The 22181-nt window shown below is 40.4% G+C and overlaps 2 protein-coding genes across 7 annotated transcripts in view; one reads left to right on the top strand and one right to left on the bottom strand.

The window, feature by feature from the left end:
• Positions 1-1282: 1282 nt before the first annotated feature.
• On the bottom strand, positions 1283-14231 carry LOC113632466 (translation initiation factor IF-2-like). Its single transcript, XM_027129613.1, has 2 exons — positions 14184-14231; positions 1283-1915 (listed from the first exon to the last, which is right to left on the bottom strand). The coding sequence occupies exons 1-2, from the start codon at positions 14229-14231 to the stop codon at positions 1283-1285; spliced, it is 681 nt and encodes a 226-aa protein (XP_026985414.1).
• Positions 1400-22181, top strand: part of CCSER2 (coiled-coil serine rich protein 2) — a 160173-nt gene continuing 139391 nt past the window's right edge. For 5 of the 6 annotated variants that reach the window (XR_003437841.1, XM_027129689.1, XM_027129692.1 and 2 more), the window contains exon 1: positions 1400-1614. The gene's annotated coding sequence lies outside the window, so the exon portion shown is untranslated. Of the gene's footprint in view, positions 1615-3477; positions 3544-22181 lie in introns of all 6 variants that reach the window. The other variant, XM_027129690.1, reaches the window with a different exon arrangement.

Here is a 22181-nt window from a genome sequence, read left to right as displayed (position 1 = left end):
TTTTTTTTTTTTTTTTTGGTACGCGGGCCTCTCACCGTTGCGGCCTCTCCCACCGCGGAGCACAGGCCCCGGATTCACAGGCCCAGCGGTCACGGCTCACGGGCCCAGCCGCTCCGCGGCACGCGGGATCCTCCCGGACCGGGGCACGAACCCGCGTCCCCTGCATCGGCAGGCGGACTCCCAACCACTGTGCCACCGGGAAGTCCAGTAACTGCATTTCTTGAGGGATGTTCTTGAGGGGTGTGTTCAAGTGTTCAGTCTGGTGTTTGCCTAATGACCTGACTTAATCCAGAGATAAATCATAGAGTGTTTAGTTCTAGTCTTTCTCTACATTTTAAGCATACATCTTATCTTCCAAGAAATTCAATCTTTAACTTTATGGGTTGATTTTAAACATGACACTATTTTCCAAATATAAAAGTATATTATTAAGAGAAGTCTGGTTCTACAAATCAGGCATGCCCCCTCATATCAGTCTGGTACTTTCCACTCCCTTTCCCCTTGGAGTATCACTGATCTGGAGGCATGAAAGAAATCAGTATTTCTCAAGAAATCCTCAAAGTTATTTACTGCAGTGGAGCTGCTGATAAGCGTGGCCTACAGGGATTTCAGGTAAGTCTATTGCCAGACAGGGGAACCTCCAGGGCTTTTACATCCAGCTAGACCAGGGAGGCTTCCAGGGGCAAGGGCACTCAACAAGCCAAGCCATCAAGGGAGAAAGGAGGGGAAGAGAAGGCCTATGGCTGATGGAAGTCCCAGAGGGCAGGAGGACCTGGCTTCCGGCAAAAGAAACCCAGATTGATTATGTCATGAAGCTGTTTCCACTCTCAGCACTCCGGTATGCCTATTTCTTCCACTCAATCTCTGTAAGATCCGGCAGAGTGTTGGTTCTCAGTAAGATCCGGCATTATCCAGAGCAAGCACCGGAGGGCAGAAAACAGGGATGGACCTGAAAACACAAAATGTTAGATCAGTCCACTTCACCGAAATGTGGGAGAGGAGCCCATGTCAGTCCCAAAGCTCAGACTACTCCTAACTTTTCGGGGTCAGGAGGTTTGGTTGACAGGTTTGACCGAGGTAAAGAGGCAAATGTTGGTCCAGGAGGCCGGCTATAGGTGCGTCAGCCACAAGGCTGGCGTCACAAGTTGGGCGCAGGAAAGGCCTGACTCAGGGGGCAGAGAGGCAAGGTCAGTGGAAGGGGGCGGGTCCTGAAGTGGGGGCGTAGCCTGGGAAAGGCTGGCGAGAGGGCGGGGGCGGTGCCAGAAATGGGCAGAAGCCGGAGTCAGGCGGCAGGGGCGGGCCCAAAGGCGGGGCCTAACCTCGTGAGGCTCGCGCCTGCGCAGGGCGTCCCGGGGGCGGGGCTGCGCGCGCGCGGTTCGGGGGCCCCGGAGGGCGGAGTCCAGGCGGGCGCCGGCCGAGGGAGGGGGCGCGGTGGCTCTGGAGTCCAGCGCTCCCTCAGGCCGTGGACGTGATGCTGGCTGCTGTGGGTCGGGCGGCTGGGCCAGCGGGGATGTGACGGGCGGCCCCTCGCCTCACCTGCCGTCCTTTGGCTTGTAGGTCGCTGGGCGACCCGCAGCCGGGCCGCGGCTGAGGAGGCAGCGCGACCTCCGCACGGTGAGAGTCGGGGTCGGGGCGGGAGCAGGGGCCGGAGTCGGGGCGGGGCGAGCGCCCGCGGCAGCCCTGGGCAGGGGGCGCGGTCCGGGGCCCAGGTCCGGGCGCCCGGGATAGGGCCGTGGCGTCCTCCGGCCTCCTGCCCTCCGGAGCGACCCTCTGGAGTCTCCGCGAGCCGCCTGAGGGCAGGCAGCCGTGGAGCGGGGAGGTCGGACGCCCCTCGCCCCTGGGGCTGTGACAGGCATATCAGGGCCCGTGGGCCGCTGCGGCTGCGGCCCTCTCTCAAGGAGAAATCAGGGCGAGGCTGAGATACCCAGTGATTTCAGAGCCAGGATGCTAGTGAGGGATGATAGGGAAAGTACCAAGTACCGGGGTGCCCCGAATGACTGTGGTTTTTTTTTTTTTTAATTACTGGGCCCAAACAAAGACACACCCTAAACACATCCTGAGACAAAACTTTGGTGGACCACATCGTTGCCATAGGTTCAGATGCTGCTTCTCTCTCCTTTTTAGACATCTGCTGTTTTTATACATATATATGTATTTTTTAATGCACCTACTCTTTTTTGTCAGGCAAAGGGAGAATGACTCCTTTGAGGGAGCATTTGACCGCTAAGCTTGAGTTTGAATTTCAGTAATTGCAAATTCATCTTTGTGGGCTACCCAGCCAGTTAGGCTTGCTGTTCCTAGACTAGGCCTGAACAGTGTGGAAATTACTGATGCAGGGACTCTTCGTAGTCCCAGATTGGAATGTCTGTGTTTCACTCCCATTGGTGAGATAAATGGAGCTTAGGCTTTCCAAAATAACCTTTTGAAAGGCATTTCTTTTCTCCCTTTTTTTCCTGAGCATTAAAATATTAATGGAACCTATTAATTTTGCCAGTTTTTTCTTTTTCTTCTTCTTAAGCATCATCTTCTAGACTAGTTTTAAAGAGAGTTTGGTTGTGGCACATCTTCTTTAACCAAAAGGCATTTAAGATACTTGCCTTCTGCAAAAGATAGTCACAAAAAACATGTCTTATCTGTAATCAATATATGTATTATAAGGATTTAAACATTCCTGAATATTTTGCCTGAAGTCAGTCTTAGATGTTATTACTGTTTGCCTCTCTTAATTTATTACTTAGTATCTTTAGTATTTTCTTATTTGCTTGTTTTCTTTAGTGTTCTCAACAACACTGATGTAAAATAATCTTTGGGTAAACACAGACTTTCTTGAACCTTTAGCTGTAATTCATACTGTTTTACTTCAGTGTTGTATTAATACGCCATAGTAAGAAACTTCTAGAAACCATCCTGAACAGCAGGAACTCTCCGTTTAAAAAAACACAACAAGGCAATTTATTGTACCTTTTCACATCCAGACCTTCATTTTCTGTTTGTTGTCTTGACTCAACTTTGATTGGGGAAGAAGAGGGGACTTTGATTTCATGTTTAAAAGTCTGTCAGTGACTCTTCATAATCTGTATTTGATAAAAGTCAGAGCCCTTCACGATTTCTCATACTTGTCTTTGTTTCTCATTTCATCTTCTACCATTTTGCCTGCCCTCTGAATAAAGACTACTTAGAGTTCTCTGAAGATGTCATCTTCCTTTGTGGTTTTACACTGTTGCCTCTATTGAGAATTCTTCTCCATCTAGTAAACAACTTACCCTTCAAGACCTGACCAAATTATCACCTCTGAATCTTGTCCAGACATCTTATCTCACTTGTCTTCACTGATCCACTAGTACATTGTACATTCTGCAGTTAGGACTTGTCAGTTGGTAGTTAATGATTTGTTAATATGGCTGTGTTCACCAGACTTTTGGGCTTCTTAAGGGAAGGGACCTTTGCAACTCTAACACATGCTGTTTTATGGCACAGGTGCTCACAAACTGTTTACTGAATGAACTTTTGAGGAATGCTCCTAATCTTGAATATAGTTTATAGGTAAAGTATATTAACTACCTCTTTCTGTGTTAGAAAACTTAGAAGCGGTGACTGCACAAGGTACTTTAAAATTTCCAGGAATAAAGTCAAAATTGTTGTTGCTGGTTAGGAATGAAACCCCACTTAAGACAGAAAAAAACCAATATGTTTTATGACACAAGAATAAAAAGAATATGGCCAGTAAGTATTGCTGTTTCTTTAATTTTTTTTTTTTTTTTTTTTTGCGGTACATGGGCCTCTCACTGTTGTGGCCTCTCCCGTTAAGGAGCACAGGCTCTGGACGCGCAGGCTCAGCAGCCATGGCCCACGGGCCCAGCCGCTCCGCCGCATGCGGGATCTTCCCAGACCGGGGCACGAACCCATGTCCCCTGCATCGGGAGGCGGACCCTCAACCACTGCACCATCAGGGAAGCCCTTGCTGTTTCTTTAATTTAGGACTTTAAGACAAAGAAATTTGCCCAAGGTCATGCAGGTAGAAGGGGACAGAGATGGGATACAATCCAGGTCTTTTGACCATCTGTGTCCTTGCCCCCAGTTGCCTACTTCTAAGTCTTGTTTTATAATCAGAGTGGGAGATTTTGAGAGAGTTGGACGTATATTGGTTAAAGGGGTCTATTAGTAGGATATTGAACTTGAAAGAATTCATAGATTATTTGTTTCAACTTTAAAAATTTTACCCGTTAAACGACTGACACCCCAAAGGGCAAGAAACTTACTTGAAGTTACTAAGAGTCACTTGTATCCCACATCTCCTGATGTCACACTTGCGTATTTTTCATTATTCCATGGTGCTTTGGGGGAAAATGAGGAAGTTGTCAATTTTCAGAGGGAGAGCAAATCAGCTTCCACTTTCAATCTCTTTGGCTGCTTAATTGCCTGCTGCTTCTAGGGTCTTAGAGCCCTTGAGGCTAAGAAACATGATGATTCATTTTAGGATATAGGAGAAACCTAACCTCCACTATTCCATTCGTCTGGGGTTTTTGACCTCATTGCTGGATAGAGTGCTCCTTAATAAGTGGCTTCTGCTCACCATATGGAGACCCCCACATACAGTTACATTTTGATGGTAAAATGAGATTTAATAAAATAAGGTTACAGCTGGCTAATAGCATGGCTAAAATTACATGTATCGCTAGTCTGTACGTGAAAAGAGCCTATCTGATTACTTCTATGTGATAGGTTTTTTGGAAAAGAAAAATTGTGGTTTTATGCCTTTGAAAAGTTAGTTTTGAAATGTGTACTTCCTATGGGAGGCCTGATCAATTCTAACAGACAACTTAATGGTCAAAGAAATAAGGAAAAAAAATAAACTTAAAATATTCTCTTATTCATTTCTCATCATATATACATGATTTTGTACTGTAATCACAGCATTACAGTTCAATTTTTGCCTTCATATTTATGTTTTCTTACTGCCATAGTTTTTATATATTTAAATTATCATACAGTGTTACAGTGAGTTGATTTATTTACTTATTTATAATTATTGGACATCTCAGCTGCTTCCCGTTTTTCACGGGATGCAGTTAACATGGAGATGTCCTTTGTTTTGCTTCTTTCCTTTAGACTAAAGCCCCAGGCGGGGGATTATAAGGTCAAAAGTTATGAAGGGTTTTGTCACTTTTGAAAAATATTGCTAGGTTTGTTTCTGAAAGGTAGTATTTTTTTTTTTACTGCTTCCAGCAGTTTGGTTGACCAGTTTTATCTTTTACAGGCTTTTGTTTTTAACTTTTTTTTTTTCAAATGGGTATAAGGGTACCTGCTGTCTAAGATCACTATTCACAATAGAAAAGGAAGTGCAGTATTTCTCTCATTTTATTTCCTCCTTTGTATGAATTGTTTGTCCTTTGCCCATAAATTTACTGGACTCTTCTTACCAATTTTCATTAGTACCTAGCATCATAAATATATTATTCTCTTGAAATATGTTTGTGATCTGTTTTATTTTTGTTATTTTTATTGTTGTAGACTTTGCAGTTTTAAAATTATTAAAGTCATTGACCACAACAACAAAAACCAAAAGAAAATCATTGACAATTTTTGTGTGTGATTTCATCTTTTGATTGTGAGCTCTACGAACAAATGTCACTCTACCATCTGATGCATATTTTTATTTTCTTAAGCTTCTATGGTTCTTTTTGTTATATGTATATATCTTTAACAATAATATATGCAATTGAGATTGCATTTAATTTTTGTGGATTTTATACTATAGAGAATCACATTCTTATAAATATCTAAGTGAGTTTCCATTGGTAAACTGCTGCCTTTTTTCTTCTTGAACTTGAATAGGAAACAAAACAAAACGAAACTAACCTAGTTTTTTTTATAAATGGGTATTTGTTTTTTAATAAGTTATAGTAAACTTAGGCAAAAATTTCATGAAAGCAGTTTTTGGTTAATTGAAGTTTTTGTTGTTTCCGGATTAACTAGAAGATCATTTCTGATTTAACTTTTATTAATCATTCTAAAATGTACGAAAATAAAACCTTGGTTATCTTCTTCCTTTGGGAGTAAGACATTCTAGATAGATGAGACAACCCTGGTGTAGTAATTAACATTGATTGAGTGCTGGTTACTTTGCTGGTACTTGGATAGAATTTCTTACTTAATCCTCATAACAACCCTAAGATGTAGATTCTTTTCATATCCTCATTTTGCACATGAGAAAGAGAGGTAAGGTGACCCGCCAAAGGTAACACAGCTAGGAAGCATCGGAACCAGAACTCAAACAGCCTGCTTTTAAAGGGCTCTATTTGAAAAGTATATTATATTACTTTATTTTCTCTGCTAAGGATTTGAACTTTATCTCTTAGGTACTGGAAAAATATTAGATGTTTCAAAGCAAAGGGATGATATAGTATGTTATATCTTTTAGGGAGATGGCTGATGTGGCAAAGTGGAAATATATTGAATTGTGTTTCTGATAGGAAGTGGTTGAAATAGGTCTAATGAGAAATGAAGCCTAAACTGCAAGTTGGAAGTGGAGATCAGGGGTATTATGGAAAGCTGTGGGGCTTAGTAACTGATAAGAGAGTGGGAAGCTGGAGTGTTGATTTGGACGTTATCAAGTGGGGTAATGACAGATGAATATGCGCTCACAGCGCTTTGTTATATTTCTTTCATAGCATTGACTGGGATTTATTGTACCTAACTTAGTGACACAACTAACTCCCCCACTGGGTTATGTACTTGTCAAGGACAGGGACTGAGTAGAAAGCATGAGCTAATACAGGATGAGCTAATTCAGGAAGATGGTAAGAGACTGAACTGGGGGTAGGAAACACCAAATCACCAAAATCAAAAAGTGGCTGGAGGAAGAGAAGCTCTAGAGAATGACAGTTGTCAGGGAGGAGGGGGAAGAGCCATCAGTGCAGGATTAGAAGAGGAGCCTTAAGGAGAGGGAAGTATTCGCACAGAAGTAAACACGGAATGCCACCTCACGCTACAAACAGTTTTGGTTCGCGTGCACTACTGTGATTTGCTGATGGCCAGTGGCTGCATGGCATTAAATCGTCTTTCCTTTGTTACTGACCTCCCCGCTCCCCGCCCCCCGCCCCGGCCCCCCGCCCCTCCCCCTTTCTCAGAGTATCCTGTGCCCTCTTTTAGCTTCTACCATCTTCTTGCTACAGGTGCTGATGCTGGGGCGTGACTCAGCCTATAGAGAGCAACCAATCAGAACGCTCCTTTCTTTTTAAGTGAATTGACCAATCAAGAGTATGATAGGTGTAATCTCTGAGTTTTTAGCTCTTCTCTGCTGAGTTGATTGCCTTTGAATGCCCCCAGAGTTACCTCTCTGACTTCAAATGGGTTATTTTGAGATTTGGAGCCATTGGGAAGCCAGAGAATTCTTAAAGCCTGCGTCCATGAAAGTGAAAGATTTTCACCTTTCCCATGTTGATCAGTAAGTTAGTTCGAAAATATTTAGATCATCTTTGAGGATTGTTGATCTTAAAAATGCCCCAGGACCATCATTCCAAATAATTAAGAATCTCTCTTCTCTTTGTATAGTTATGTTATTATCTAAAGTGTGGGAATTTGTTTTAAATTTTAAATTTCCTCGGTCAGTTCATAACTTCATGTTTGTTTTTCGAAGAGTGACTTAGAAAAGGAATTTGTGCATGATTTCTTCTGCTACCTTTTGCTTCAGAGCATCGTTATCCTTCACTGTCTGTGTTGTCCTTCCTTGTATTCATCTGCCCAGTTTCTTCTATACTTGGTAAGTAGAATAGGAAGGGGGAAAAGAGAAAAAACATGGGTAATTATTCCTCTCCCCTGCTTTTCCATGGTTGTTACCACTCTTCCCTCCCCCATTACTGCTCTCAGCTGTCCATTTTGGCATGGTCTCCTGCGCCATCTCTTCAATTCTATGTATGGTAATGGGAGATGCAAGACAGCTCTTTAGCTGAGGAATGCTGGATTTCTCAGGGTTTTGGTTCCTCTGTGATCTCTGTTTTGGTGTCATATTGAAGAGCCCAGGTGACATCTTGTATCTTAACAGATGCTTTCTATTCCCTGGCAATCTACCTCTCTTTAAAATGGAAAAAAATAAATCCAGGTCCTGTTTCTTTGAATTTGCTCTCTCTCTCTTTCCCTCCCTCTCTTTCTCTCTCTCCCCTTCTCCCCCCTCCACACACCTCCCTCCCCCCATATCAAGATACCACAGTCTCTTGATGACAGATACCCTAGTGCATACACTAGAGAAAATGAAGATAGGCAGACACCAGAAGGTACTTTGAATTGTTGTTGTCATTACATTAATGATATTTGGTTGCAGCCTGAGTGCTTTGGGGAAATTTGAGAGCTTTCTCTGACCATTATGTCTTGGCAGCCAGCGTTAGGGTTGGGAGTTACAATTTTCTCAGAAGCCCATACCTTAGAAAAGCAGGGACTATTCCTAACAGCTATTTAAGTGTGTAGAATGGGTCTGGTAATATTTTGGTCTAACTTGGTAGGCCAGCTTACAGGAAACATATCCAGGTGGTATTTCTTTACAGGGAATAGCGAGGCAGGGATGGCCATTTCTTCTTCTTTCTTTTATTTTTATTTAAACATTTTATCTCAAGCTTATTTTCTTTATTTTAAGATAGTCTGGACTTGTCAGCCCTTATTTATTATTGGCATCAGCTAGACATGTAGACTTGGCCATTGTTGTGGCCACTTTTGCAGTTGATGTTTTTTTCACTACTTGAGGATTTCTACACTGTAAGTTTCCTCAACCCAGACTTTGAGACCAGATCCTGAATCTGGATTTTCCTCATTCATGCCATCTTTCCATTCAACAAATACCAGCTGGGCACTTGCTAGTAATGGTGCAGTGAAGAAAACACATTTTCTGACCTTGTGGAACTTATATTCTAATAATAAGATACAGAAAATAAACAAGTATGTATGCAATATGTCAGCTATTATACTGCTGTGGAAAAAAACAAAGCAGAATAAGGTGAAAAGAACACAGGGGATGCTGCAGTGATCAGTGGTGAGCAGAGATGTGGAAGAAGTGAGGTTGTGATCTAATTTGTACAGATATTAGGGGAGAGCATTTGAGGAAGATGGAATAAGAGTGCAGATGTCTTTTGTCTGAAGCATGCTTGTCCTGTTTGAGGAGTGATAAACAGATCATTGGAGGCCTTGTGAGGAATGATTGGTGGAAGATGAGGCCAGAGAGGTGGGTGAAGGGGCCAAAGGGATGGTAGTGGGAGTGCAAAATAGATCATATATGGCCTTACAGGCCAATAGAACTTTTTGGCTTTTACCCTGAAAGTGGGAAGCCATCCATTGATTTTGACTTGTTTTAAATAGACCTTTCCACTGGTGTGTAGAGAATGTCATAGGCGGGCATAATGAGATAATTCAGCAGGCTTCAGCAATAATGCCATGTGGGAGATGATGGTGAATTTAGGCAGGGTTAGGAGAAGTGCTCACAGTATATTTTGAAGGCAGAGCCAACAGAATTTGATGGTGGATTAGATGTGGGTTGTAGGTTTTGACCTGAACCACTGAAAGAATGGAGTTTACCGAGATGGGGAAGACTGCAGGAGAAGCAGGTTTTAGGGGGAGTAATGCGTTCAGTTTTGGATATGTTAGCAGTCCAAGTGGAGATACTGTCTAGACAGCTGGGTATACATGAGTCTGCATTTCAGTTCAGAGGAGGGGCTGGGGATATAAATTTCCAGTCATTGGCATAGAGATAGTATTTAATACCATTAGAACTGATTAAGATAATCTAGGAAGTGAGTGTGACTGGAGAAGTCAGAGACTTTGCCTTGGGGTCCTCTAATGAGAGAGAGGGACCTGGAGAGAGAGTTAGTGCTAGAGCTAAAAAATGAGAGTAAGAAGCACCCTCCAAAGAAGGAAAATGAAGAGTGAGTGGTTATCTCTGAAGCCAAGTGAAATGTTTTAAGAAGGGGGAAGTGAGTGATCAGTTTTGTTGGCTGCAGTTAGATCGGGGACTAAGATGTGACTTAGATTTAACAATATGAAAATCATTGGTGGGAATTCCTTGGAGGTCCAGTGGTTAGGACTCCGCACTTGTACTCATTGCAGGGGGCATGGGTTTGATCCCTGGTCAGGGAATGAGGATTCCTCATTCCTCGTGGTACAACCAAAAAAAAACCAAACAAACAAAAAAGGAAAATCATTGGTGACCTTAAGTTTTTCATGGTGGATTAATGGAGATGAAAACTTGATTGGAGAGGGTTTAAGAGGGACCTGTAGGAGAGAAATTGGAGACAGCCAGTGTTTTCAAGGAGTCTCAACTGAAACTGAGGAAAAACAGGGTGCTGGCTGGAGGGGATGTGGAGTCAAGGAATTTTAATTTTTTTAAAAGATGGGTGCTTTTCTAGTATATTTGTAGCTGATGGAATGACCCAGTAGAGAGAAAAAAAATTACAGGAACTATTTCTTTGAAAAATAAATGAAATTAATTTTATCCTTATCTGTGACCCTAAGGTCTGTCATTATCATATATGTGTCCTTATGTACTGACCTATATTTTTTCAAATGAAGACAGTGGCTAGTGGAGATAGGTATTAAAGAACATCCCTTCCCCCCAGTTTGGTGAATTTTCATCAGTTCAAAACTGTTGTTTTTATATGTGGGTAACAAAATTTTTAATGAATTATTAGGAATCCGTTAAATAATCTTTGTTGTTGTTGTTATTGACCAGTTTTTCTCTGCTAACTTTTTTTTTTTTTTGCGGTACGCGGGCCTCTCACTGTTGTGGCCTCTCCCATTGTGGAGCACAGGCTCCAGATGCGCAGGCTCAGCGGCCATGGCTCACGGGCCTAGCTGCTCTGCGGCATGTGGAATCTTCCCAGACCGGGGCACGAACCCGTGTCCCCTGCATCGGCAGGCGGACTCTCAACCACTGCGCCACCAGGGAAGCCCTCTGGTAACTTTTTACTGATTATCATTCTCAGTAGTTTTGCACAGTGCTAGTAGCCATTTGGTAGGTTCTAAATTTGGATTTAGTAATCTCTGCCTGCTATGGTAGTTTTATTATGAAGTATCTTTTTTAAAAAGAAAAAAAATTTTTTTTAATTAAAAAAACCTTTTAAATTAAAGTATGGATGAAGTACGTTTAAGGGGAAAATTTGGTGGCCACTCTTTTTCCCTTTTTTTTTAATGTCCCTGATTGTACTTTTACTGTAATTGCTTCTGATTATTGAGTTGTTATCAGAGATGAATTCTGAAACTCATGGTTCAAAGCGCATATTACAGTTACAGCATTTGTGTGCCTCTTTCTGTGGTTCATTTATGTTTGAGTAGGTAGTTGTCAGTATTTAGTGCTGGAGCATTATTGCAATCGCTTCTTAATCTTCTTCAGTTTTCCTCGAGGTTTTCTTCCCTTAGCCACTGCTACTGACTTTTGGATTTCTGAAACAAGTTTTGTTATTGCTTAAAAATCTTCTGTGGCTCTGCCCTGTTTTTTGCTTCTCCATCTCCTGCCTGCACTTGCACTCTGCTTTAGGGGATTTGGAGTACTCCTTAGGGCATTCTAATGCACATCTGATGTTTCTTACCACAGGACTATAGGATAAGGGTCAGATTCCTTATCAGTGTACAGAAAGTCTTCCATGAGCTGTGCCATGACATATCTGTCATGTTTCCATGAAGATGAGAAGCTCTTTTTGACATCTCCATGCTTTTGCACATACTATTCCTTTTGTTCCAGAATACCATTCAGCTTCTTAGCTATCTTGTTAAATCACTTCATCTTTTAAAAAGCCCAACATAGGTGTCTCCTCTTCCAGGACAGCTTCTAGGTCTATTTTCATCATGCCTTCTCTACCCATCCTCCATTATATTCTTTGTTCTGTGTTACCTGTGTTTCTTTACATTTTGCAGTGACTTTGTTGTAGTATTTGCTATATGTTACTTTATTTGCTTTGTATCTGGTTCCCCTTGTCCCAATGCAAACTGATAGTCACTCAATAAATATTTTTGAATGAATGAATAAATAAAGCAAGTAATTATTTAGTATTGACCCAGTTTTTTTTAAACAAATTTATTTTATTTATTTATTTTTGGCTGCGTTGGGTCTTCGTTGCTGCAGGCGGGCTTTCTCTATGCTGCGTGTGGGCTTTCTGTAGTTGCGGCGAGTGGGGGCTACTCTTCGTTGCGGTGCGTGGGCTTCTTATTGCAGTGGCTTCTCTTGTTACGAAGCATGGGCTCTAGGTTTGTGGGCTCAGTAGTTGTGGCTCTCGGGCTCTAGAGCACGGGCTCAGTAGTTGTGGCGCATGGGCTTAGTTGCTCTGCGGCATGTGGAATCTTCCCGGACCAGGGCTCGAACCCATGTCCGCTGCATTGGCAGGCGGATTTTTAACCACTCTGCCACCAGGGAAGCCCTATTGACCCAGTTTTGATTGACCTATTTGGTTGGGCTTTTACATCAATTTAATTTTTACAGAATATGCAAGTAAGCAATTCAGATAGCATTCTTAAAGATAGAGTCATACCCCCAAAGTGTCTTAGGAAATTGGTATTTTGTTAAATATTTGTTCTTATGAGCAAATAATAAGATTTGTTGATGATTTCATGATGTATCTCAAAATTCTCTTTTTTGTTTGAATATCTGAATGCAGTTTACCCTTGAACAACACAAGTTTGAACTGCATGGGTCCACTTATGTGTGGAATTTTTTCAAGAGTAGATACTATAGTACTACAGGATCTTAGCTGGTGAAATCTGTGATGCAGAGGGACCAAGTATAGGGAGGGCTTACTGTAAGTTGTACTTGGACTTTTGGCTGAATGGAGGGTTGGCACCCCTAATCCCTATGGGTTTTTTTTTCCTTCTGTGGTTTCATTTTTTGCTGTTTGATATTTCTATTTGAATGTTGTCCTTAGACACGTCTCATCCTAAACATATTTTAAACTCATTCCCTAAACTTGATCTTAACTTCTCCATTAGTGTTTTCTATATTACCGTCTTGTAGTCACTTAGGTTTCTCTGCAGTAACTTTAAGTCCCACTTCTATATTTTATCATTACTGAGTTCTATTGTAATTCAACAAAATTTTTTTGGCCTCTTCCTGTGTCCTGTTTTGTTAGTTCTAGTAATGAGAGGCCGAATAAGAGAGGGTCCCAGTCCACGAATGATTATGATGCAATGTGATGAGTATAATAATATGATTATTTTTAAAAATTTATTTTATTTATTTTGTTTCTGGCTGCGTTGGGTCTTCGTTGCTGTGTGCGGGCCTTCTCTAGTTGTGGCGAGCGGGGGCTACTCTTCGTTGCAGTGCACGGGCTTCTCATTGTGGTGGCTTCTCTTATTGCAGAGCACGGGCTCTAGGCGTGCGGGCTTCAGTAGTTGCGGCCAGCGGGCTCAGTAGTTGTGGCTCGCGGGCTCTAGAGTGCAGCCTCAGTAGCTGTGGCACACAGGCTCAGCTGCTCTGCAGCATGTGGGATCTTCCCGGACCAGGGCTTGAACCCGTGTCCCCTGCATTGGCAGATGGACTCCCAACCACTCTGCCACCAGGGAAGCCCTATGATTATTATTATACTCCAGTCCACAGATGATTATGGTGCAATGTGATGAGTATAATAATATAGTAATAGTGGAATATCTAGGGCACACTGGGCTTAGAGAATATCTCTCCTTCATGTATCTCTTAATTCTTACTTTGTCTACTGCCAACCTCTTTCAGGCCCTCATTACTATGTTTAGATAATTTTAAGACTGCTTAATAGCTTGTAACTCTCATCATTCCAGTTCATCATGAATGTTGTCACCAGGGTAGTTGTTTCAAAAAGAAAAAAGAAAAGCTACTTGTCTTTCTTCTTCCTCACAGAATAAAATCTAAAATAGAATAAAATCTTGAATGCAAAGTCTTTGGCCCAGACTTCCTGTCTTGTCTTCTGCTATATGAACTTTCCATTCCAGCAAAACTCTTCTACATTCTGTTCCAAATACACTTTGCCAAATACACTTTGCACTCTTCCTTTTTTGTTTCCTTCTCCCAACAGTGTTTTTATTACTTTTGCTTCCTCTACTTGTTGAAATTGTATTAACCTTGGACATAGTTCCTAATTGTTAAATCCTGAGTGAACCATTTAGCTGATCGTGCCCATGTTCTTGACACCCTCTTTTTCTTGGCTTCCATGATACCACTCTCTCCTGTTTCTCTTTCTTACCTCTTCTTTCTCAGCTATCATTACTAACTCCTGTTCCTTAATGTTCATGTTTTCCAAGGTTTCAGCCTGACTTTTTTTTTCTTCATTGTTATGCTTTCTTGAACATATTATTTTTTGTTATCTCATATCTGTGTTCTTTTATCCACCCTAGTTTCTCTCTTGAGCATTACAGTCCTTAAGTTTGCTATTTAGAATGCCTACCTGATAGTTCAGCAGAAAACCTGAAATTTAAAACATCAAAAATTAGTACGTGGTCTTCTCCAGACTTATGTATTCACTTCATTTCCTGCCATGGTTAGTGATGCTGCCAGTCACTCAGTTACCCAAATTATAAACCTGAGAATCATCTTGACTTCTGTTCATTTTCCTTTGCCTGTCAAGTTCTGCTGATGGAGCTTTTCCTTCTCCATTCTCCTTACTGTTTCCTTCGGCCAGGCTCTAATATCCTGAGTAGACCATTGTAAAAAAAACCCTTTGAAAGTAATTCTTCTGCTTGGTCCTGGATATTCTACAGGAAATGCATGTTGGTTGTATCCAGTAGGAATGTCAAAGGCAAAATAATTTTGGATATGCCACCCTAGAATAGTGCTTGAACCATTAAAGGTCAATTTCCTGAATATCTCTGTTAGGTGATATTGTTAAGAAGTAGTTTATGCTTTTTACAAGAAATTTGCTTAAGAGTTAAGAATATGATTTATAAGGATTAGTGGGGAAAAGCAAGAAAAGATATATGGATAAGTTCTAGAAGTGCTCTTATAGGACATTTTCTTAATGAGCTAGAAAAGAGATTAAAACTTTGAAAGTAACACTTGGTGCTTTGTGTCCAAATGCCAGTTAAAGAGCAATTAAGTATAAACCCTGCTTTCCACTTATACCAAACCACCCAAGGATCTGTGACCATACTACTATCTTTCAGGACTCCTTACCAGTCTTGGTACCATACTACCTCCTTGGCTCAAAATACCCACTCACCCACCTTGGTCCACCATGGAAACTCTGAAGACTTCCTCCTTTCTTAGCTTAACCCTTAAGCAGGAAGATCTTGAGGCTGTGAATAGATGAAAATAGGAGCTTTATCGTGGGGAATTGTAAGCTAATATATTTGAGTAGTACCTTGAAGAAATGCTGTTTAAACTCAGTTAATACCCAAAAGAGACTCCTGATATTATTGTTGCATGTTCCTGGAAGATGCAGGCCTAATATGCTGATGCTGCAGATGTGGTAACATAATCCCTGTACCTCTACATCATCTAATATGATTCATAAGCACAAGTTGTTTAGTATTGAATCGTCATTTTCTGATCCCAGATATAGTCATAGAAGAGCTCTTTAGTTTCTTGAATTTTGTCTTGGTTTGCTAACAGATTTTGTAAAATTTTGTAGAATTTATCTTGCTTGTTACATTTAAAGAAGTCCAAACTTGCAGAAGAAAGTATTTTTAAATTTGATCCTTTATATTCGGGATGATTTACCACATATTTCAAAATAATTGAATTTTACATGTTGTGAATGTTTTGCAAAAGTATTAAATGTATTTTTATTAGCCTTTGCTCTTGCTACATTGTTGATCTTTATTTACTTTTCTGATAAATGTAGAGTTTATGAGGCTGGCACTATATTCTCACCTGGAAATTACCTTGGAAAATCTATTTGAGCATTCTGTATTGTAGCATTTTGAAGTTTAGAGTGGGGTGTGTGTACATTTTGGCTTATATTGTTCTGCCTAGGAACCTCCCTTGTGGAGGAGGTAAGAAAGAAAGGAAAAAGTCTTCAGAGAGAGTTCCCAAGGTGGACCAAGGTGGGTGAGTGGGCATTTTGAGCCAAGGGGGGTAGTATGGTACCAAGACTGGTAAGGAGTCCTGAAAGATCATAGTATGGTCACATATCTTTGGGTGGTTTAATATAAGTGGAAGGCAGGGTTTATTGGGTAGTTGTGGGAGAGAGCTGCTGCAAAGGAGTAAAAGCCAGATTTTGAAGGCTTTTGTAATCTTAGCTGCATTTTCTTACTGTGTGGCTATGGACAGATCATGTGATTTTTCCAAGTTTCGTTTTGCTTAAATCTGGAAAATAAGAATAATGAATATATCTACACTGTAGGATTGTTGTGAGATTTAAATGAGGTAATGCAGGTACCTGGCATACAACTTCTCAGCAGCTGTCACCTGCTGTTGTTAGTACTGTTTTAAGGTGTTTGTTCTTTGGAGGACCACTGAAGGATTGTAAATTGAAGAGTGACATCAGATATATGATTTTTCTTTTTCTTTTTCTGCGGTACACCGGCCTCTCACCACCGCGGCCTCTCCCACCGCGGAACACAGGCTCCTGACGCACAGGCCCAGCGTCCATGGCTCACGGGCCCAGCCGCTCCGTGGCACGTGGGATCCCCCCGGACCGGGGCATGAACCCGCGTCCCCCGCATCAGCAGGCAGACTCTCAACCACTGCGCCACCAGGGAAGCCCCAGATTTATGATTTTAAATATCAACTCTGGGAAAACTATAGGGATGAATTGAAGGGGAAGAAACTGAAGGTAGGGAATTAAGGAAATTTATGCTAGAATACTGGCTCTAGATGATAAGATTCTAGATTAAGAAATGAGGTAGTGTTGGAGAACACAGGACAGAGTTGAGAATTATTACAAATTGACATGTGCATTGTAATCCACGAGTTGGAGAGATCTAAAGGAAACTAGGAGAATAGACAGCCATCATATAGACAGAGTACCTAGATGAGTAGGAAACATTGTATTCTCCTACTCATAATAAGAGAGTGCAGAAGAGGATGGTTAGAAGCAAGTACTTGCCATTGCCAAGGAACTAATGACTGAGCTGGGTTGCCTACTGTTCCCCAGATGGGGCTGGAGGGTTTGGGCAACTCTGGATGAGTCCAGAGCAGTAACTTTGGGCAGCACATGGGGATTATATGCCAAGTGTCAGGAAGCTTTCATGAGTGGAGGAGAGAAGTGACGTAGACCACAAGTAGACCTTAAGCAGTACCAGGCATGAAATAGAGAAAGAGCTAGTTCCTAAGGGGTTGGAAGGACAAACTGACAGTGTTGTGATATATTTGGATTTTCTAAGTACTAAAAGAGGATCAAGCCCCACTAAGGACTAACCTAAGTTTTGTTAATTTTATAAGCCCAGAAGTATCCTTCAAGCATTTGGTATTTCAACGTTTGATAGTGAGACATTTTGCAGTATTACCATATAGTCATTTTGGGTAAAGATGTATTTCTGCTTTATAGTTTTGTTTTTGAAGTACTTTATGTGTATTCTCGGTTAATCATATTGTGACTGGCAAGTTTAATTGTAGTATTTGAAAACTACCTTTCACAGTAAAATGATTAGTTTTTAATTTGTTTACTAAGTTGCTTATTCTTACCTAACATAATTTTACTTAAAGTTACTTTCATAATAGAGAACAAAGTTGTGTCTAGAATATTATCATATGTATTTTCTTGTCACTGAAGCGTTCCTTGCGTTGTATTGACCAGTTGCCAGCATAGGTTAAATATAAATGTACTTTGATTTTAAGGTGTGGTTGATACTCAGGCCTCAGCCTTTAACTTTTTTTCAGTCATAGTTTATGAAATTATTTGTTATTGAAGTAGTTATGAAATTATTATTTGTGTTACTGAAGTAAACACGATTTGGGGATTGTGCATAGTGTTTTTAATATTTCAGTTCTTTATCAGCAACCCCTAGTTGCTGTGTCTCATTTGCTATGTAATTAGAGGAAGACTCTTTCTACATACTGCTATGTCCAAGGTAAAGAAAAAAACCAAAACACCTTTTTACTAGAATTGTAGTCATAACATATTTAGGTTCTTTAGTAACTTTTATTCCTTCCCTCAGCTTTTACTGAGTGTTTTTTCCTACATCTTTAAGAATTAAAAAAACCCAAATATGTGTGGTCCTTGTTTTTTTTTTTTTTGGTACGCAGGCCTCTCACTGTCGTGGCCTCACCCGTTGCAGAGCACAGGCTCCGGACGCACAGGCTCAGAGGCCATGGCTCACGGGCCCAGCCGCTCCGCAGCATGTGGGATCTTCCTGGACCGGGGCACGAACCCGCGTCCCCTGCATCGGCAGGCGGACTCTCAACCACTGCACCACCAGGGAAACCCCATGTGCATTTCTTTTAATGTAGTCTAAGATTGCCTGTGTGTGGCCTTATCACACTGTTAACCCTTTTGAGCTCATCAACTAAAATTGCTAAAGTTAAACTAAGGCCCCAAATTTATTTTCTTGAGATTTAAAAACATTTTGATTTTTCTGCAGTAATGTATCAGATTGGCTTAGAGACCTGAAATAGACTGAATGACTTGAGGGATTGTTTAGGGTATTCTTTCCTGTCTAAATTATTTCTTGAAGGTACCAAAACCTTAGACTGCTGGTATATTATTTGAATGTTTTCTACCAAGACTACAATTCCTACTATCCTGAAATAGGTTACTATTTTAATATTTTCAATTAAAACTAATAATTAAGTGGTAATTATAACTAAAGTTTAGAAAGTTTTTTCTGAGAAGCTTACTTATATACTATAACTAGCATATTTAAAAGCAAACTTAAAAATAACTCCATACTTTGTTTTTACAGAGAAATGTCTTTAGAATTGAATTATAGTAATTTCCAAACTTAAAGATGTTTTATTTAATACTTGGAAAGCTATTTTCTCATAAAACCATTATTTTATGTTTGTCAACCCAAAATAATAGACAGTAACACCACTGGATGTTAGTAATTAAATCCAGAAAATAAAATTGATTGAAATTATGCTTTTTAATTGATATGTGAAGAAAATCAAGTTTTATTAGATGAGTATTAAGGAGATAGGTGGACATTTAAAAAGAATGAGGGGCTTGAGAGCAGGATTTCTGTGTTACTGTTCTTTGTATCTAGTAATTTGTTGTAAATGGTTGTTGAGTGAATTCTGAAAGAATTTCTAGGTAAGAATTTCTAGAAATTTCTAGAATTTCTAGGTTTCTTTTCTGTGTTAGAAAAGCTGGCTCTGTGGTCAACAGAATCTGAATGGAAATTCTTTTAACTTCTCTGGACTCAATTTCTTATATGATCTGTAATTTCCCAATTCCAAAGTTCTGGTTTATTAAATTTAAAGTACACTGTATGACAGAGTGGCATTTTTAAGGATATAGAGATTGTTTATAGCACTTTTATTTATTATATCTAATTTTACTTTAAAATATTTTTCATGATAAGCCATTTTTAACTGTTTATCTAATTTTCAAGGTTTATCTGTCTTCCTCAGGCACGTTTTGTGATTTATAAGTGGAGTGAAAATAAACAGGATTTTTTTTTTTTAATTTATTTTTGGTTGTGTTGGGTCTTCGTTGCTGCACGCGGGCTTTCTCTAGTTGTGTCAAGTGGGGGCTACTCTTCATTGCGGTGCACAGGCTTCTCACTGCGGTGGCTTCTCGTTGCGGAGCACGGGCTCTAGGCGGTGCGGGCTTCAGTACTTGTGGCTCGTGGGCTCTAGAGAACAGGCTCAGTAGTTGTGGCGCACAGGCTTAGTTGCTCCGCGGCATGTGGGATCTTCCTGGACCAGGGCTCGAACCCATGTCCCCTGCATTGGCAGGTGGATTCTTAACCACTGCGCCACCAGGGAAGTCCCAACAAGAGGATTTTTTGTTTTTTTTTCTCTGAAGTAGTAACTGGGCAAGAATTTGAAAAGACAGAAGGAGAGATGGATAAATATTTGGTTTTTAAGTTTGTGTATAAGACTGTGCTGTCCATTATGGTAGCCTCTAGCCACGTGTAGCTTTTAAATTTAAATGAGTTAAAAGTAAATAAAAATAAAAATTTATTTCCTTAGCTACTGTAGTCATATTCTAAGGCTCAAGAGCCACTTGTGGTTAGTGACTACTGTATAGGACAGGGCAGATATAGAACATTTCCGTTATTGTAGAAAATTTTATGGATAGTGCTAGAATAAGAGATTGTATGGAATGGGATTACTCATGAGAGTGGAGACAGACAAAATGGTGACTTGTGTGCACACATTCCTTTTAAGGCTAAAGAGACTAAATCTTGAAGGTGGGGTGAGGGAGAGGAGATGTGTGAACAGGGCCCCAAAGACATACAATTGTTTACACTGGCCGTCAGGTGACAGTGTCTACTCAGGTCTGGGGAAAGGGGAAGAATGAGGGGAGCAGTCCTATGGATGAGTGGCAGCCAGTGCGCAAGGTTTTTTTTTTTATATATGGAAAAGTTTGTCAGTAGGGTCTTTACATTTTACAAGTTTCTTAGATGTTGCAATAAAATGTTTTATCCTTGTGTATTTTAAAACTTATAATCAGAACATTTTACATGCTGCACGCACATATATACACATAACTGAAACTAAAGTGTCATGAAGTACTTTCACTATGCATGATGCCTTCTGATATTTTCTGTTCTATTCTTATTGCTGTATATGTAGCAAAGGTATTGATTCATTATTAAGTAGGGAAAAACTGCTTTTTTAAATAAGTAAACTGCTTTTTTAAAAATAAATCTAGTTTCCAAAATATATAAAAATGACTCAGTGAAATGTTGCAAAATTAATTTTAAAAATCCAACTGAACATTATAACAACTGCTGAAGCTGTAACTGTCTTAGGTTCTACACTGGTTTTCCTTATATGAAACACAAAGGCAAAAATGTTTACATAAAATAATTACATTTTATAGTACTGTTTCAGGTTTGAAAAAACATTGCAGGCAAGTTTATTACTCTAAGTCCACTGAATGTGACATGCCTCGTTTCTTTGGTCTGACAAGTAAGACCATTACTACACACAAATGGAATCACTTACTTCACATGAAAAGACTGAGTCTGTCAACATTTTACTGTCTTTAATCTACCTTAATCTTTCATCGGTGGTTTGATAATAGAATTCTGATAAAGCCTTTTGAGGTTATCTGCAACTTCTGTCCTCCTTTGCTGGCATTTTCCCTCACAGTGATCCATTCCAGTATTATTTTGTAATTCACCCCAAATAATATAATTATTTTTCACCTTCAGACAGTTTTGATTTTGATTTTTCAATTACATCAATCAGAATTTCTCCTTGCTGTTTGTTTTTTTTTTTTTGCGGTACGCAGGCCTCTCACTGTCGTGGCCTCTCCCGTTGCGGAGCACAGGCTCCGGACGCGCAGGCTCAGCGGCCGTGGCTCACGGGCCCAGCTGCTCCGCGGCATGTGGGATCCTCCCGGACTGGGGTACGAACCCGTGTCCCCTGCATCGGCAGGCGGACTCTCAACCACTGCGCCACCAGGGAAGCCCTCCTTGCTGTTTTTCTTCTTCAAACAATCAATGCCTACATTTATTTGTGTACTCTTCCAACATCTCTTTGCCTTCTATTTGTTCTCTAATAAGTTTTAGATTTCCCTGAACTTCACCTGCTACGTCTTTGCAAAAATGTCTTCCTTCGTCTGTCGTCTTGTCTCACTAAAAATTTCCCAGTTGTCATTTTATAGCTTCGTTTTTCCTTATTTGTTCCATAACTTACTTTTAATGATGAAGCTGACAGTATCTCTCCTTTTACTTAGGATTTCTTTCCCAAACTGCTTTTAGAACTTCTGTCTGCATCATCTGAATCAGACAGTTCTACTTCCAGTGTTCTTATGTCATCTTCCTGTTTAGAGAATTGCTTTTCATTTTCCTTTTGTTGATTTCTTAGCTACCTCTAATTCCTTTAGGTGGTAAGAAGTATCTTTGACTCAGCGTACAAGAGACTTCCGTTTTTTTGGTTGCAATAGTTGTCTGATTTGCATTCCTTGTTCCATTTTCTTGGCTTTAGCTATGTTTGCATAAAGAATTATTTTAAGATACAGTTCCTACCCACGTTATAATTCATTGTTAAAAAGTGAATTTTTTTCTTACTGTGATATTCTTTTTTTTTTTTTTTTTTTTTTTGTTTGGGGGGCTTTTCTTTTTTTTTTTTTCTTTTTTTTTGGGGGGCACAGGCTCCGGACATGCAGGCTCAGTGGCCATGACTC

The sequence above is a fragment of the Aethalodelphis obliquidens genome, unplaced genomic scaffold, assembly GCF_003676395.1.
Source record: "Aethalodelphis obliquidens isolate GAN/ISIS:26980383/991018 unplaced genomic scaffold, ASM367639v1 scaffold37, whole genome shotgun sequence".
NCBI classification, from domain to species: Eukaryota; Metazoa; Chordata; class Mammalia; order Artiodactyla; family Delphinidae; genus Aethalodelphis; species Aethalodelphis obliquidens.
Note: the sequence above shows the minus strand (reverse complement) of the source record. Positions and strands in the feature narration are given on the sequence as shown.

Excerpts from the sequence above, each read along its gene's own strand:
- LOC113632466 (XM_027129613.1), bottom strand. The coding sequence starts at position 14,231 with ATGAACATTAAGGAACAGGAGTTAGTAATGATAGCTGAGAAAGAAGAG. Across the intron at positions 1,916-14,183 it reads TGATAGCTGAGAAAGAAGAG|CCTCGCCCTGATTTCTCCTT; the intron begins GTAAGAAAGAGA and ends TGGGTATCTCAG.